This window comes from Cheilinus undulatus, linkage group 17 (assembly GCF_018320785.1).
Source record: "Cheilinus undulatus linkage group 17, ASM1832078v1, whole genome shotgun sequence".
NCBI classification, from domain to species: domain Eukaryota; kingdom Metazoa; phylum Chordata; class Actinopteri; order Labriformes; family Labridae; genus Cheilinus; species Cheilinus undulatus.
Window position 1 is genome coordinate 26,345,813 of NC_054881.1, and position 16,467 is coordinate 26,362,279.

Sequence of the window (16,467 nt, forward strand, 5' to 3'; positions counted from 1 at the left end):
GCATTTAATGCCGGGGCGGCCATGTTTCTTTACATTTCATTTCAAACTGGTAAACAAGAAAACTTGGGAGTTCCGGAATGTTGGACTCAGACATATTGTGAACAAGTACTGTTCGGAATGTTGGACTCTTGTGACATCATCAAAGCCAAATGGCTCTGATGTCACTCCTTAAATGTCTATATATACCAGCCAAACCACAAACACAGCGTTTGCAGAGCACAGAGTTTACAGAGCAGATCAGAGATCATCAATCAGCAAGACGTATTCAAACTTTTTGATTTCTAGGCTTTTCTTCAAACACAGAAAATGTCTGAAAACACGGAGACTAGTTTATTTAGCTGGGGAGATCTGATGGAGATGGAGGATGAGAAAATGCACGATACAACGCCTGAGACTGGCAGCGATCAGATCCAGGCTGGAGAAGTTGCAACAGAGAAGCAAGATAATGCTCCTCAAGAAAGTGGGGAAGGAGGTCCCAGGCAGAACCACAGTCACTACCAGGGACCCCCTCATCCACGCTACCCCTACCACGGACCCCCACGACCACCATATCCCCACCGTGGACCCCCTCCGCCACCACACTACAGACCCCCATATCAGCCGTACAGGGGTCCTCCTGGTCCACCACATCATGGACCCCCTCATCAACCACACGGACCCCCTCGCCAACCATACCAGGGCCATGATCGCCCTCCTTGGATGAAGGACATAGAGACTCTAAAGAGTAAGCTCAGAGATCGGACCGGCAAACTCAAAGAGGTCTCCCTTGAGCTGAAAGATGTGTCCTCCAAGCTGGAAGGGGAGAAAGAGAAAAAAGCCAAATTAGAGACTGAGAATGGCAAAAAAGATAAAAGGATCAATGATCTACTTGAAGCGGTGAAGGCGGAGAATAACAGGAGGCTGGAGGGTGAAAAACAGATCAGGATGCTGAAGGAACAGCTGAAGCACCTGAATCCATCCTTCACTGAAGTAAACTTTGGCCTTTATCCGTACAAAACCAAAGAGGAGCTCATCGGAGTCATTGAAGCTCAGAATAAAAAGCTCCAGGACAAAGCTTCAGGGGTTTCACTCCAAGACAAGACCCTGAGAACTCAGAAGGAGGTCCTGGAGCAGGACAACAAGACTCTGAGAGCTCAGAAAGAGGTCCAGGAGCGGGAAAACAAGACTCTGAGAGCTCAGAAAGAGGTCCTGGAGCGGGAAAACAAGACTCTGAGAGCTCAGAAAGAGGTCTTGGAGCGGGAAAACAAGACTCTGAGAGCTCAGAAAGAGGTCAAGGAGCAGGGGCACAAGACCCTGAGATCTCAGAAAGAGGTTCTGGAGCAGGAGACCAGGACCCTGAGAGCTCAGAAAGAGGTCCTAGAGCGGAAGAACAAGACCCTGCCAGAAGAGGCCTCCAAAAAAGAAGCCAGCACTGCCATGCAGCTGAAACTTTTAAAGGGTCAGCTGCAGAAACAGCATGCTTCAATAAAGGCTAAGGAGGAGGCCCAACAGGACATGGAGAGAGAGATTACAGACCTTAGAAAGCAGCTGGAGATTTACATGTGGGATGACAGTGCGGCACCTCCTACTCAGGATGAGGAGGAAGTGAGGTTTGACGAGAATGGAGAGTCATATTTGGTTGAAAAACCTCCAAAGGAGGCCACTGAACCAAAGACCACCTCACGTCCAGCCTCCAGAGCACCAGAGGAGGAATCAGTCGATCCTGGAAATATACAAGAGCTCTTGGATCTTGTGTCTGTTCAGAATGATCGATTGAAGGCTGAAATGTTGAGGTCTGACTCCATGCAGAGAGAGGGTCAGGAGGTCCGACAGAGGCTGACAGCCCAGATAGACTCTCTCAAGAAGGAGATATGGGTCCTCCAGAGAGAAGCCTCTAGAAAGGACGCCAATACCTCCCTGCAGATAGAGGCCTTGACCAATCAGCTGCAGCTACAGACCAGCCACTGCCATGACCTGGAATTCCAACTTCAGGCTGAGAAAGACAACATCCAGGTCCTGCAGAGAGAAATTGAATACGCAAGGGACCTCACTGCATCTCAGGCCAGTCATCTGCAGGCTGAAACGTTGAGGGCTGACACTCTGAAAAAACAGCTACAGGGTGTCAGGCTTCAGCTCTCAGAGGCGGAGGACAGGAACCTGATGTTGGAGCAGAAGATGAACGAGGAGGCCTCCAGCAGAGACGCAGTCAATGAGGAGCTGGAGAACGAGCTGGAAGCGACGACGTCCTGCTGCATCGTCCTGCAGACAGAAGTGGACGAGTTAATAAGAGAGGCGGGGGAAAACGTCTCATCCTGGAGGAAGTTCAAGAAGGCCCTCACTCCATTATATCGGCGCCAGTTCAAGATGGAGATGAGGCAGCAGAGAGTGGCCACACTCAGCGCTCTCTGTCCTCCAGATCCACAAAGGCTGTAACAGGCCTAGGCAGCACAGTGGGTCACAGGAAGTCCTGATGGATAGGAGGTAGCTTTCTGTCTGTCAGGGTGATACATGGTCCACTGTGTCTGTAAAGGGTTTTCTCCGGGAGCTCCGGTTTGCCAATAAAAAAATAGAATAAAAGAAAAAAAAAAAAAAGAAAAATTGTTCACAATTTCAATAAAAATGTTTTAAAGTGAATAAATTCTTAGAATAGACTTCCTGTACTGTACTGTCAACTGTAGAGAGTAAAGTGTCCATATAGTATACTGTGATTTTCATCAATGCAATATCCACCTTACACCATAGAAAAGGTGTTCACTTATTACTTGGATGAGGACAGTGGCCCATGATGTCCATATTACAGACAAACCTAGCATGCTTAGACTTTCCAGCGATTGCATGGCTAGAAACTCCTATATGGATAGATGCATTAACGACAGGCACAAAAAGTTGTAAAAGGGGATTAAAAAGTTGCAGGAAAAGTGTTAAATAGGCAAAAATTTGTGAAATGGTATTTAAAAGTGGAAAAACGTGCATTAAGCGGGCAAAAATAGGTTAACTGGGGCAGATAAATAGGTAGAAATTGGCAGAATTGGGTTGAACTGGTCAAAATGGGCATATTAAACAGTGCAATGTGGTTGAAATGAGCAAAAATGGGTGTTAAATGCAAAAAAAAAGGGGTTGATAGTGGCAATAATGGGTCAAAAGAGGCAACAATATACGCAAAGTTGTGAGAACTGGTTTAGAAGTGACAAACAGGCAGTAAAAAGTGTTGTAAAGGATTAAGAATTGATATGAATGGGTTTAGAGTGGCAAGAATTTGTAAAATTGGCAAAAAATTTGGGAAAAAGGGATGAAAATGGGTTAAAATGGAGTAAAGTGGCAAAAAAATTGGTTCAAATTGTGCAAAATTGATGAAAAATGGCAAATTATAGTAACAAAATTGGGTGAGAAAAATCATTTCAAAAGTATTCTCAGTTTTTAAGGCATCTGGCGACCCCCTCTTAGTGTTCCTCAACCTCCAATGGGGTCCTGACCCCCAGGTTGAGAACACTGCTTTAGGACAGTGCTGTCCATAAAGGGGGGATAAAGAGGGGAGCTTTCTGATGCCCAACCAAACTGAGGGCCCATGGAGTTCAGCAAAGCCATGGTCCACTCTAAAGTTAAGCTGTTATATCCATATCTTATATTTAATCTGAATAATAACCACTCTTATCAAAGAAACAAATATTGTTATTCATTCATGCGTGAAGCAAAAAGCTTTCTTAAAAATGTAAAATCCTTTTGTCAAAAAAAGAATGAAAATGGTTTAAAAATTGCTAAACAGGTAAATCATAGCAAAAAATGTTGGAAAAGGTGGTGAAGTTGATTTATAAGAGTAGCAGAAATTGCATGCACGGCGCTGCGTTCATGAACAAATGTACAGCTACGCTATGTAAGTCACGGATTTGCTTCACGGCAAGTGGCTGGTCAGATTCAAAGTGCGCTCAGGAAAAATTTTGGCAAATAAGTGTCTTTTACAGATACAGAACAGAGGAGAGAGTTTAAGGCTGCAAAAAAAAAGACTGCATTGCTTGCTATCAGGACAGAATTTTACCTGTAAATTACACAGCATGGCCAAGAAGGGGTTTGAATTCATTGTTATAGTTACGAAACAATACAAAAACAGTTATTTAAATGTTGTTGTGATTGCAAAATCAGTCGAATATAGGCAGGTGCACGCTGGTTGGCTCTGCTTCAGTAGATTTTTTTTTGCGTTGGGTCATTTTTTGATGTTTTAAGACTTTTTTTTGTGGATAACTTTGGCTGTGTTGGTGCAATTGGCATAAAAATTGCCCCATATTTGTGTTTTGGGCAGATATTTAAAATTTCATGATTTTTTTTTTTAACCCTTTCATACACTGCATTAAACAAAATTGTTACATCAATGATCCTTTGACATTTTTTTGCACCATTTACTCTCATATAAAAACAAAAAAAAATGTATTGGGCTGTATTTGCTGCATGAATTTAAATTTTTGACAATGTTTTCATTGATCCCTGTTAATAAGGGACTGGAATTTTAGTTTTATTGTTTTCCACTAGTAAGGGCCATGTATCTATATATGGTAGGTAGCTCTCAACCATGCACAGGAAAACCATGCATGGTTGCTTATATTTTCATGCCTGTAAGGCCAATTCAATAAATATTCAGAAGGAAAACTATTTAGGGATGTCATAGTGTGCTGTGCATTCAAAACGAATATCTTGCAAAAAATAAAAAATTTAGCGACATAGTTATTTCAAAACAAGAGACTAGACACTGGCTTTGATTACACAGATCTAAGCTGGAAACACCTTATATATATCACCTAGATTGGTGTTCATTTCATCCCCAACTATCAAGATGAGACGAGCTGCTCCAAATGTGGCCAGGCAGTGTGCAAGGAGCACACTATTTGGATTTGCTCAACTTGCATTGTGTAAAATGTATATGCACACGCAAGCTGTTATGTTCATCTGTTCCAATGTTTGTCATAAATGATAATATTTCAATGCAGTCCTTGTTGATGCATTTTTTTGTGCACTAAGGCAAAAGGTGTAACAATTGTTATAAAATCTGATATTACACAAAAACAAAAAATGAAAAAAAAATCAGTGTTGATGCCAATTTTTGACACTTCCAGGCCCTAATTATCCCACCCCCCAAAACATCTATTTTGCATTTATGGAGTGAAAAATTTTTCACTTTTTGTGTTTTTTGGTCTCATTTTAGACTCAAGTTCTGATCATCAAAAATGGCATTTTAGGGGTTAAATTTCAGAAACACAAGGAATATTTGATATGCACGGTGAGGACTGAGGTTAATAATGGTATCCATGAAATAAAAAAACTGGAATTATGTGTTTTTAGATAATATTTATATGGCTTTTTGTATAAGTGCATTTTTTTGCGTGTTAAGGCAAAAGGTGTAACAGTTTTTAAAGGACAGTAGGAAGGTTAAAAATGAAAGTGTTTTCAGTACAGTATAGTGTTGTTTAAAGAAATTATTCTGCTGCAAAAGCCCTAACATGTTTTTCTTTAGTTCATTTGGACCTCAAGGAGGGCGCAGTGGGGGTACTGTAGTTGATCAGGTTAATCTTGAGATAATGTGCAGGTGTTTTTTTTTTTTTAACCAATTGATTGGTAAGTGTGTGGGTGTCATTTTAGTCAAAGATTTTCTTTGGTTAAGTGCAACACTACATTAGGCACAGAAAGGGTGCTAATTCAGCCTAAATCATGGTTCTGGATTGTGGCCAACCAACCTTGCAAAGCTTATTGATCAGCCAGATTTCATGTCTGTCACCGGGAAGATAAATCTTGCAAAGCTCCAATTGGAAATGATTGTGCAAGGTCTTAGAACAGACCAGAACAATCAGCGTTATTTGAGGAGAACAAGGTGGTAGCTATGGCCGGGTTTAGTTGTAGTGAAAGCCTGCAGCAATGGTCACAGCTGGTGTAACAATTAGCTCATATGAGCATATTTTTTACCTTTTTGTAAAGCACTTTGTGACCTCGCTGTTCTTTAAAGGTGCTATAAAAATAAACTTATTATTATTATTATATGTAGCTTTGGTTTAGCAAGTTATATCATAACTTTAATGATTTTAATCATTTCTTTAATGATTAAAAAAACTTGTAGAACAATATTGAAAGCTGTTCTTTGTAGAAGAGATATTTTCGCTCTTTCATTGACCTACTTTGCCTCTTTGGCATGAGTTTGCGATTGTTACATACTACACGTACTGTGTTTAGTTATGCTGTAAGCCGGTAGCAATCACTGCTAGTGAAGCATTTGCTCAGATGTAGCTTTAGCTGCAGTTTTTATCTGATCATTTTTCAGATGTGACATACAGTATATCCCATGCAGTGGATAAATGAGACATTCTATCTGGTGTTTCAGTTTAATTTTTTGTGTATCTGGCCTTTTGTCTTGCAGTGCTGTTATTTTTGTGATGAGCTGCATACAGAGCTGCAGAGAATGTTGAGAAGAGAGAGAGAGAGAGAGTTGCAGCAAAGGGCTGAATTGGAAACAAACATGGGCTACTGCTGGGTGTGCTATATGGCTGTTCTGTGAAGCCATACTTCTGACTGTTGCACATGGGCCATATTTCACACTGTGTCCATGATTGCCTTGTGTGCCTGCTGGTATGTAAACAAATGGACTCACAGTTACATGATCTACACTCTTGTGGACGATACAACAGGGTCCAAGTTTGAAGTGTTTCAGTGATAAACCATCTGTAATACTGGTGACAAAATCTAGATTACACTAAATTAATTCTAAATCAGAGACACCTGACAATTTTTGCCTGATTCCAACAAGATTATATGATGCTTATTTCTGTTTGAAGGTTAGCAATTAACTATACATTTCTGTTTTATCTGTTTTCTTGTTGGGTGTGTTTTGCCTCTGCTAATGTGGTTCAGCTCTGATGTGTCTGTCAGGTCGGCATTGTGGGCTCAGAGAAGTTGGCTTAAGTGTGAAGAATGAAGCTCTTTAATAACAGAGTAAATATGATGCCTGTATACATCATTGTTTACACTTTTCATATTCCCTCTTCACTTTGTTTGTGTTGTCTCATCAGCTGCAGTGGGGTTTCTTGAGGGAGTAAGAGATTTGAACAGATTTTCAAAGATTTTAACAATTCACCATGAATGAACATTAGCATTTCTAATTTTTACATTTTTGTATCTACCAGTCTGTAGAAATCTTTCAACCCTAACCCAAGGTTTTCTTTTTCACTAATTGTATTTTAATTTGAACTCTGGCAACAGTTAAAGTAATGGATTTTTTTCTGCACTGTCACTGCTGTTTTGTGATGCGGCTGTTTCTTGTAAGATCTTTGTGGTCATTGCTTTCAGGACCACCACAGCTGTTAAGGCCATAGGTTTCAGTAATTTGTAGTTTTCCACTGCTGTTCTACTTTCCCCTCTCTGTATGTTATAATTCTGCCTGATGGGATTTTTTGTTTAGTGGGCTTGTGCTATTTTTCAAATTGTGGAAATGTTAAAACAAACTTCTCTGTTGATCTTCAATCTATAAACTAGAATTAGAACATGATGCTACTTTTCATTTTCTTTAAAAGATATAACCTTAAAATGAGTATACAACTAGTCTTCTGGATCTTAGATCTCTGGACTTGTAAAAATAAATTAAAAGCTTGTACAAAATTAACAGTTCTTGTGCAAAAAGATGCATGCCTTGCATGAAATGACTGTTCGAAAGACATTGCACATTGCCCTGTTTGCTTTATTTTTTTGAGAAATGAAGCCATGCTTTTGACCACTTTAGCCTGTTTTTGTGGTTTCCCACTTGGAATGGGCAGTAAGGAGGTAATACTAAATCCTGGGGTATTAAAATAGCCTCAGTATTGCTTAAATTACTGTCATGAAGCAGGGCTGTATAATGAGCACACATTTAGAATAAATTCCTCGAGAATACTGCATGTCTGTCTCCACCTGCAGCGTCACTGCCTGTGTATGAAGACGCTTTAAAAGTGATGACAGAACTCCTGCTAAGGATGTCAGAAGGGTTTGCAAAAGACAAGCATGCGCATTTATACTTGCAGATACTTGCTGCCATGGCACAGGCACAGGTCTGGCACTGCAGTATGGTCTTCACTAAAGTCAAACTGTTAGACATGCACTGCTGGTTGTCATGTGATCCAAGACAATCTAAATTTTAAAACTTCATTTTTTTCTACTGGGTGTAGATCAGTGAAGGAATCATTAAGATTAAATGTAAATGACTTTGCTGGATTGAACCAGTTGGAACCGGTTCTCAATGGGAACCACCAACCCTTCCCTTTGGGGTCATGGGAGAGTGAAGCTGACCCCAAATGTCATCAATGGGCAGAGAGCATGTCACAGAGCAGACATGTAGAGACAAACAACCAAGCTGAAATTAAAAATGTACCCCTGGATGTTTTCTGAGGTCAACGCTGTTTATAAAGAGAGTGTGAAATTGGAAATCTAAAACCCCCTTCACATATCAGCTCAGTAGCTTTCACTCGACTTGAAAAACAATCATTGTATCCTTCTTACACACAGGAGATAAGACATTTTTAATTACAGCACTCACTGGAGGCAGAAGACAGTGGGATATTGTGTGATTTGTTCAAAAATAGGTCCTGTAGTCCAATAGCAGCAATGATTTATCTCTACACTGTATTCAGACTTTCCCACTCATGATTATTAGGTAGAAAGAAAATTTATGAGGCACATGTGAAACACAGGAAGCAAAAACAAATAAATCAGTGAAAAGTTTAGTGTCAAGACAAACATCTAAGAATATAGAAAGTGTTTGCATTGTTAACGTACAAGAACAGCTCAATATGAGTCAATGAGCTGTGGAAAGTCACAAAATGTGATGTTGGTATTAGTGAATGTCTGAAATTAAAGCAAAAAAGAGCCAGAGCAAGGGAGAAAATAGCTTAAGTTTGATAGGCAGCTGCAAGAAGTAAAATCAGATTTAGGTCCAGACAGGGCAGAGGCAGAGATTAGAGGCACAGAGAGGTGCTTCAGTAATCTGATCATTTAGTGTAACTTGTACCCTTATTACAAATAATTACAAGTGAACTACCAGGAGTGGACAAACAGCTCTAATCTCTGTGATAAAGGGAAGCCTGAAAGCAAAGATGGAAGGAGTGGTGAAAGCGAATGAGAAGATATCGAACAGACGTAAAGGGAGCTCAGAGGAAAATGGATTCCAGCCTGACAGCAACATGAGCTTGATCTAGTGCAGAAAGACTTTCTGGAAGGTGATGAAGCAAGATTTTTCATTTTCTGCTAAATGTGGTCAGCTCATGGCTCAGGCTGCAGTTCTAATCTCACACCCACACACACACACACACATGCACACACACAAATTGGTTAGCACTTATTAATGAACACATACTGCAGATGATGAATGCACTGAAAACTGGTTCATCAAGCAGTGGTGGGGTCCTGGTGAAAAGAATAGGGATGCAGGTAGAGCCTGTGATTCACTCACCTTAAACATACAGTACAAACACCTGCTTATCCTGTCAGGGACAATGGCTGTCTAAAGTTCAGTGTTCCTGCACCCTCAGGCTCTCAGTAATCTCTAAACTCTCATGTTTTAAGACATGAGATGGTGTCCTTATCATATAGCTACACAGGCACTTCATGTTAGGCGAAAAGAAAAAGACGGAAAAACATGAGTTTATAGAATCTGATATTAACCAATTGGTATAGTATCATATTACATATCAAATTGGGGGAGCAACTAACTGTTAGTCAGCCATCTCTACATCATGCACTTGGGGGTTTAATTCCCAGCTTCTGCAGTCATGTGTCATCTAGTACTTGAGGGGATATTGGACAGGCCAGGGGCACATCTTTTGTTAGAAAAGCCTGAAAAAGTGATTTTTGCATATGCCTCCTTTAACAATATAAAATTAGTGATACAGATTTGCCCATCTCTATTAAGCAACTCCACACCCACACGCTCCAAATAAACACGTTTCTGTGTCTGTGTGTGCTTAGATGAGATGGTGTGTGTGTCCTGCTGAGTAGAGATAGTTGTCCCCAATATTGAAAAACATTGAGTATTAGCTAAATCATTGATGACAAATCATATTAGGGGTTTCATTGATTGCACTGGCAGAGGACAGCCTTATTAGATGGAGGTCACAAAAGTGCTGAAATTTCCGTATGTTATTCCAAGCTGATGCCTAAGGGGCCCTATAAAAGAGAAAATGACCAAATTATCTTGGTTTTCATGATTGTATAATAGACAAGAACTCCAGTCTATCTTCAGGACAATTTATAATCTGTTCAGATCAGATAGGAAAATTCAACCAAGTAGTACACATGATCTATAACTTTAATAATTATATTTTTGGGAGGGTAGCTCATGTAATTTTAAACCAAAATTTGTAAGCACTGATATGCTTAGCCCATCGCCCTAGTAATTTTTCCCACTCTTAACACCTTCAAAGAGGAATGATATTTTGTACTTGAGTAATTAGTGTTTAACCACCTGTTAATGTGGAACTTTAAGGTCAAGTCTAAATCTTAAGTACCACTGAAATTGTTACCTTAGATTTGATTCAAGGAGGTTATTCCCTGAAATAATATTTGTCCCTCCATCTGTTATCTATACTGACGTCCCTTATTTGGGTCACAGAGTGTTTTGGCAGCCCCAGCTTTCATTGGGCAAGAGGTGGGTGCTCTCTGGGCTGGTCTCCAGTCAGTCGGAGAGCTGACATGCACACACAAACAAGCATTCACACTTCACTCACGCCTACAGCCAATAGAGCAACCAATCAACCTAACAAGTGGCTGTTTTCTCTGTGAGAGGAAGTACCAGGGGAAATACATGCGCACAGGAAAAAACATGGAAACTCCACACATAAAAGCTGTCCCTGCCAGGGATTCAAATAAGAAAAAAAAATAGATACTCTTGAAAGTTGTGTATCAGATTTCATGGAATAATACTTTTGTTTTCACACAGGATGAGAGACAGAGAGGATTCTGGAGATACAAAGAACTCCAGAAGAGGTCCTTCACACAATACATTAACTTAGCAAGATTCAAATTAGAAAAAAAATCCTGATTATTTCAAAGAAGGTGGACAACAAAAGAAGACTCTGAAGAAGCACTAGGAGTCTAAAGAGAGATGTTAGGTTGGTGTAAAAAATATATCCATTTGTTAATTTTAAAAAGTGCATGGTTCATGTGAGTAGACCCATTTGCTACCTTTTGCATCAGCACAGACAGCAGATATGGAGAAAAAAAGTCTTAGTCACTTGGAAAAGGCTGGTGAATCAAACAGGATTCCTCTATAATTAAAACACTTGAGAATAGCAGCTCAAATGGATAAATCATTTTGCTGGTGATGGGGGTAGGAGTGGGGTCAAGAGTACAGAACATTATGAAGTATTTCCTCTGCAACCCATTGAGCAGGTCGGCCATATTACACTATTGGTCGATGAATTAAAACAGAAGTGGGCGTACAAATACCGACATACACTGATACTCAAACCACGGGAGCTTTCCTCTGAGATCAGACAGGCAGCAGTGAAGCTCGCGGCTGGGCGTGCTCAGCTGTGAATGCCTGCCAGACACACAATGTGGGCGAAACTTTGACTGTAAAGAGTCTGACATGTGTTCCCTCGTACACAGGGTAGTTGGGCTGATAGATGTAGTATCATATTTCCTTTGCTTTGAGTCCTGCCTTAAAGACACTGTTAGTTTGTTGTAATGGATTTTATTCAACCTGACTGGGGGTTCTACTTAGGTACAGTTGATGTTGAGCTACATTATATTTAGATCTGTTTGTATTAATATTCATGTCAAACAAATGTTAACTGTTTTAAGCTTTGTTGAACTGAAAACATCTATATTCTTACATGTTAAGCTTTTTCTCTCTTTTCAGATTATATGAGTTAAGAAAGTGTATTGACACTCGTCCTGTGTTCATTGCAGGCCGATGCAGCGACCAGCTTCCTGCGTGCAGCTCGTTCAGGGAACCTGGACAAGGCTCTGGATCACATCAAGAATGGAATCGACATCAACACAGCTAATCAAGTAAATAAATTTATCTCTCCCTAACAGTGATGCTGTTGGAGTGTGGGTATAAAGATGCCACCCACACACTTCAACTAACAAAACAGTGAATCAAATCCTGGCTCATTTAAATCAATTAAACGTTGATCACATATTCAGAGTACTAAAATAGTAGCCTGTGCAGAGCACTGCACAAAATACAAGGTGTTTCTTTTATGGTTTTGCATAAACATTGACACTATCATTTATAAATGTTAAAAGGACAATATGGCCTTTTTCATTTTGATCTTTATTGATACATCCGTGTGTAACTTTCTACATTTTTATATTTCTGGTAACACAGAAGCAATAAATCAAGGACGTAGAAGAAGCCTGAAAAAGGGAGAGTTACCCAATGAACATGTGAAAACATTAATTAAGAAATATTACTTTGTATTAATGGCAGTTGTACACAAATAATTAAACTAACAGTGTAACATTTTGTTAGTCATGTTTGCCACAGAGGTACTAAAAATTGTCATTATTGTAAAAATGAGGGAGTGCTTCTGCACATATGGCCAGAGAGCTTTATTTCAGCACGAGTTGTAAATGTTCCTCAAGAGAAATTTCCACTGATGAAAGTCTAGGTTTCTATTTCTTGCTATAAAGTGCAGGAGGGCTAAACTTTAATTCACTTGTTCCTTTCCTTTAAAGCACCCTAGCAGAACTTAACAACGTTGTCCAGCTGGTCCTTTTACACATAGCTCATTCGTTACTTCATTTTTTTATACCACTGGTATCACATCATGAGATACACCACTGTTTTTGGATCATACACAGATGAATAATGTTTTGTCTTGGTCCAAGTCTTGGATTTAATAAGACACCCTGATAATTCACTGAGTTCATTTATAGGTACTTAAAAAATAAAGAAATGTGGTGAAATATAATTTTACACTTAGCAAACAATCATTTAGGTGCGCATGGAGCCATCTCCTACCTCAGTGTGGGATAGTAGAAGTCTTTTCCCTCAGTAAAGAGGTCATGATTATGAAACAGAGGGAAGCGTGGTGTTTAAAAAAACCTCATTGTGTTATCTGTGAAAGAACAAACAGTACTAAATTTCTTTTAGAGTAATTTGAATAGGAGTCTAAATGTACCACACAAAGCGTCTTTATTTAAAATTGAATACAATTGTGCTACATAAGAAAAGGGTGTGAAATAAAAGCACAAAAGAAAGTTAAAAATTAACGACTGCCAGACCTCCTGATTCCCCATCTTTGTGCAAAGTGGTGTGCATAAATAATTAACTCTATTAGATTATAAGTCCCTCCATCTTCATCTCTGCGGTCTGCTCTCTTACACGTCGTTGCATCATGTCTGTAAAACAAGAAGCTCAGGCGATAACATATCATGATACATGAACACAGCTGTGTAAATGTGAATTTTTGAGGTAAGCGCACATTCTCAAGGATGCATTGTTGTGTTCTGATGCTTGTGTAGCGGGAGCGATGTTTGGTGAATGAAGAGACAAGTGCTTTCATACCCAGACAAAACACTGTCAGTGAGAGGGGCATTAAGAATGAAAGCCTACTCCCACTATCTGTGTTGTGTTTTTTTGATGCAGGCAACACTAACATGCACTGAAGAGAAACAGCATGAGATAGAGAGGACAATGATATTAAAGGAAGTATTCATTTCACACATTTTCTGTTATTGCTGACATTTCCATATTATGACTGTAAATGATTGTAAAATGTGCCCACGATCAACAATATTTGAATGTTATACCAAAACTTGTGGGATTTATTTAATTTTGAGCCATATTTTAAGCTGTATTTCTGTTGATTCGCCTGTCCCTTTCTCTGGGACTTTGTTACGATTGTATTGACATTATTTTACCAAGGACAAGGGCAGAGATGGTATTTTTATATGTGATTTATGTGATTCTGCAGCAATAACCTGTCCTTGCTATAGCTACAAACCTGCAGGCTGTTGTTGGTGCACCATCTCTCTCCCACTTGCACTCTCCCACTCTCTTTATTAACCAGGACAACAAACAATCGTTCTGCTGTTGCCTGTGACTGTATAATGATAAATAAAATCAACAAATTTAATTGTACCATTTTACATTATCCTTATGCACAGTGGTCCCACACTAGATAACGAGTGTGTAACTGCAAATGATATGTGGTTTGTTTCCATCAAAGTGCGCATGCTCACAAAGAGACTGTGTTACCCATTTGAATTGAGTGGCACCGCAGTATGATATGATGGGAAGCCTCTAAACAGTGTAGAAAATGGAGACTCCTGGTGGCCGGGTCGGTTACAACAGGCAGGTTGCAGCTCAGGGTTTAGGTGTGCTATTTTTAAGCCTGAGTGACACAACTACAGCCTAAAAGACTGACAGATAGACAATGTACATTATAGTTGTCTTCCTTATCCTGTTATCTTCTTGTTGCTCATAAGTCTTTTTTTGGTTCAAGTTGGCAGAACTGAGTCCTTCTGCTGTTGTTGTTTCATCATTTATTTTTAGAAATACAGTAACTAGACGAGTGATGTTCTGGAAACCTCATTGAAGTCATGTATTACAATGCTCATGTAGAATATGAGACAAAAGACTATAATGTTTTCTGTCTTCTCCTTTTGTCATCATTCTGAAGAATTATGAACCTGTGAGCCTGATGATGTTCAGGCAGAAGTCAGACACATTTCTGCCTGGGTTCTCAGACCGCTGCACTAACAGTTCAATTTGGCAATTCTGAAAGGTTATGAGATACTTCATGTTAATGTTTGTGGTCATAACCACAATAATCAGTGCCAAGGAGAGGGCACGGCTGAAGGTTGCCAAGAATTGCTTTGGCACAGAGATTCCTGAGCGATCTTTGCACAGAGCCTTTTACATTAATTGATTTGAAAGAAATGTGTTTTATTATACTAACTCACAAGACTACTCCTCACCTCATTAAGTTGCCATGAGATGTGGTATCACGTTTCAGTTAGAGTGGACCATGATTATGATAATCCTGATAATTAATCAGACTCTTATACTATTACTGAAGATTTAAAATAGAGATAGTTATACTAAATCACAAGTGCAATAGTTCATAAAAGTTATTTTTATTTATATTGCATCTGTATTAGGAATGGATATCAAGCACCAGTTTTCTTTTACCAGTATTAATCATCAAATGGTGGCCTGGGGGCCATATCAGGCCCCCCAAAACTCACTATCTGGTCATAAAAAAAGATGTTTAAATTCATAAAATGTAAGGAAGAAAAATATGTTGTGGTTCAATGATAATTTTTTTCTTTAAATCCGTACAGCTATCAAATCAACCCCAAAACAATCAAGTTTGCATCAGTTTTATGAGGAATGACTGGATGTTTGATCCGTCTTTTACAGAAATCCACCCGTCAGCTGTTACTGGTAAATAGGATGTATGATAAACATGAACTTAATGGTCCAGTCCTGATTAAATATGCAGTTTTCTAAACAAAAGACCTTCATTCTACCTTCATTTGTTTTTCACCAATCAGTGACAAGCATAATAGCATCAAACCTCGTGATGGACAACATATCCTTGAAATGTGTAGCTAAGATATTTCAATTGATCATAGGCAACAGAGAATTATTTCACTGTTAATAGAGATGTTCCAGTGCCATTTTTTTCCTTCCTGATACTGATTCCAATACCAGAGCATTGGGTATCAGCAGATACTGAGTACCGATCGGATCCCAGTTTAAACTTTCTTGACCAGCTGTGCTGGGGAAAACTGGCACATTATTTTAAAGTTTTTTTCCTGCTGATTATTGTGAGTTTTACTGCTAAATATCAAAGTAACAATGACCCAGAAGGCCACACCAGGGGCTCTGTATTGCTCTTTCTCTCCATTATGCAATATCCAGGCGGTTGCTATAATGATCTGTGTGTTCAAGCATGCGCATTTTGACGTGATGACAGAACAGCCTGCCACAAACAAACAGTATGGCCGTTAGCGTTTGATGGCATTCAAGCTAGCGGCAATAAATAATTAAAACTGGGTTCAAAATGGAAAAAAAATAATCGTTCAGTATCAGATTTACTGGTTTAGATTTAAACTCTAAAGTCTCTGAAAAATCAACCAAATTTCAGGCTTGCTTGGAAGCCCCCACAACGGCACAATGGCTAGCTTCAGGAGGAAAGTGTAGGAGGCTATGATTTATGCTTCAAAAGTAATTTCACATTTTATAACCTGTGTCACTTCTTGTTGTATATGGAAACGGCGATCTAGAAAGTTTTATACAAACATACAGAAAATGATACCATGCTGCCTCCCAAGGTTATTATAGTTAACGAAAACTAAGTAACTAAAATTAAAATTCAAAAATCTATTTAGTTAACTGAAACTAAGTAAAAACTAAGCTTTACCAACAAAAAAAAAAAACACGAACTAAAACTGTATAGTGCGCTTACAAAACTAACTAAGATAAAATTAAAATGGAGACAAAATATCCTTAGTTGTAGCCTTTGACAC

The 16,467-nt window shown here is 39.2% G+C and overlaps 1 protein-coding gene across 4 annotated transcripts in view; it reads left to right on the forward strand.

Annotated features, from left to right (window-relative positions):
• Nucleotides 1–16,467, forward strand: part of ank1b (ankyrin 1, erythrocytic b) — a 103,025-nt gene that overhangs the window by 39,379 nt on the left and 47,179 nt on the right. For all 4 annotated transcript variants that reach the window (XM_041810597.1, XM_041810594.1, XM_041810595.1 and 1 more), the window contains exon 2: nucleotides 11,890–11,991. In XM_041810597.1, the coding sequence (XP_041666531.1) occupies nucleotides 11,890–11,991 (102 nt within the window). The remainder of the gene's footprint in view (nucleotides 1–11,889; nucleotides 11,992–16,467) is intronic.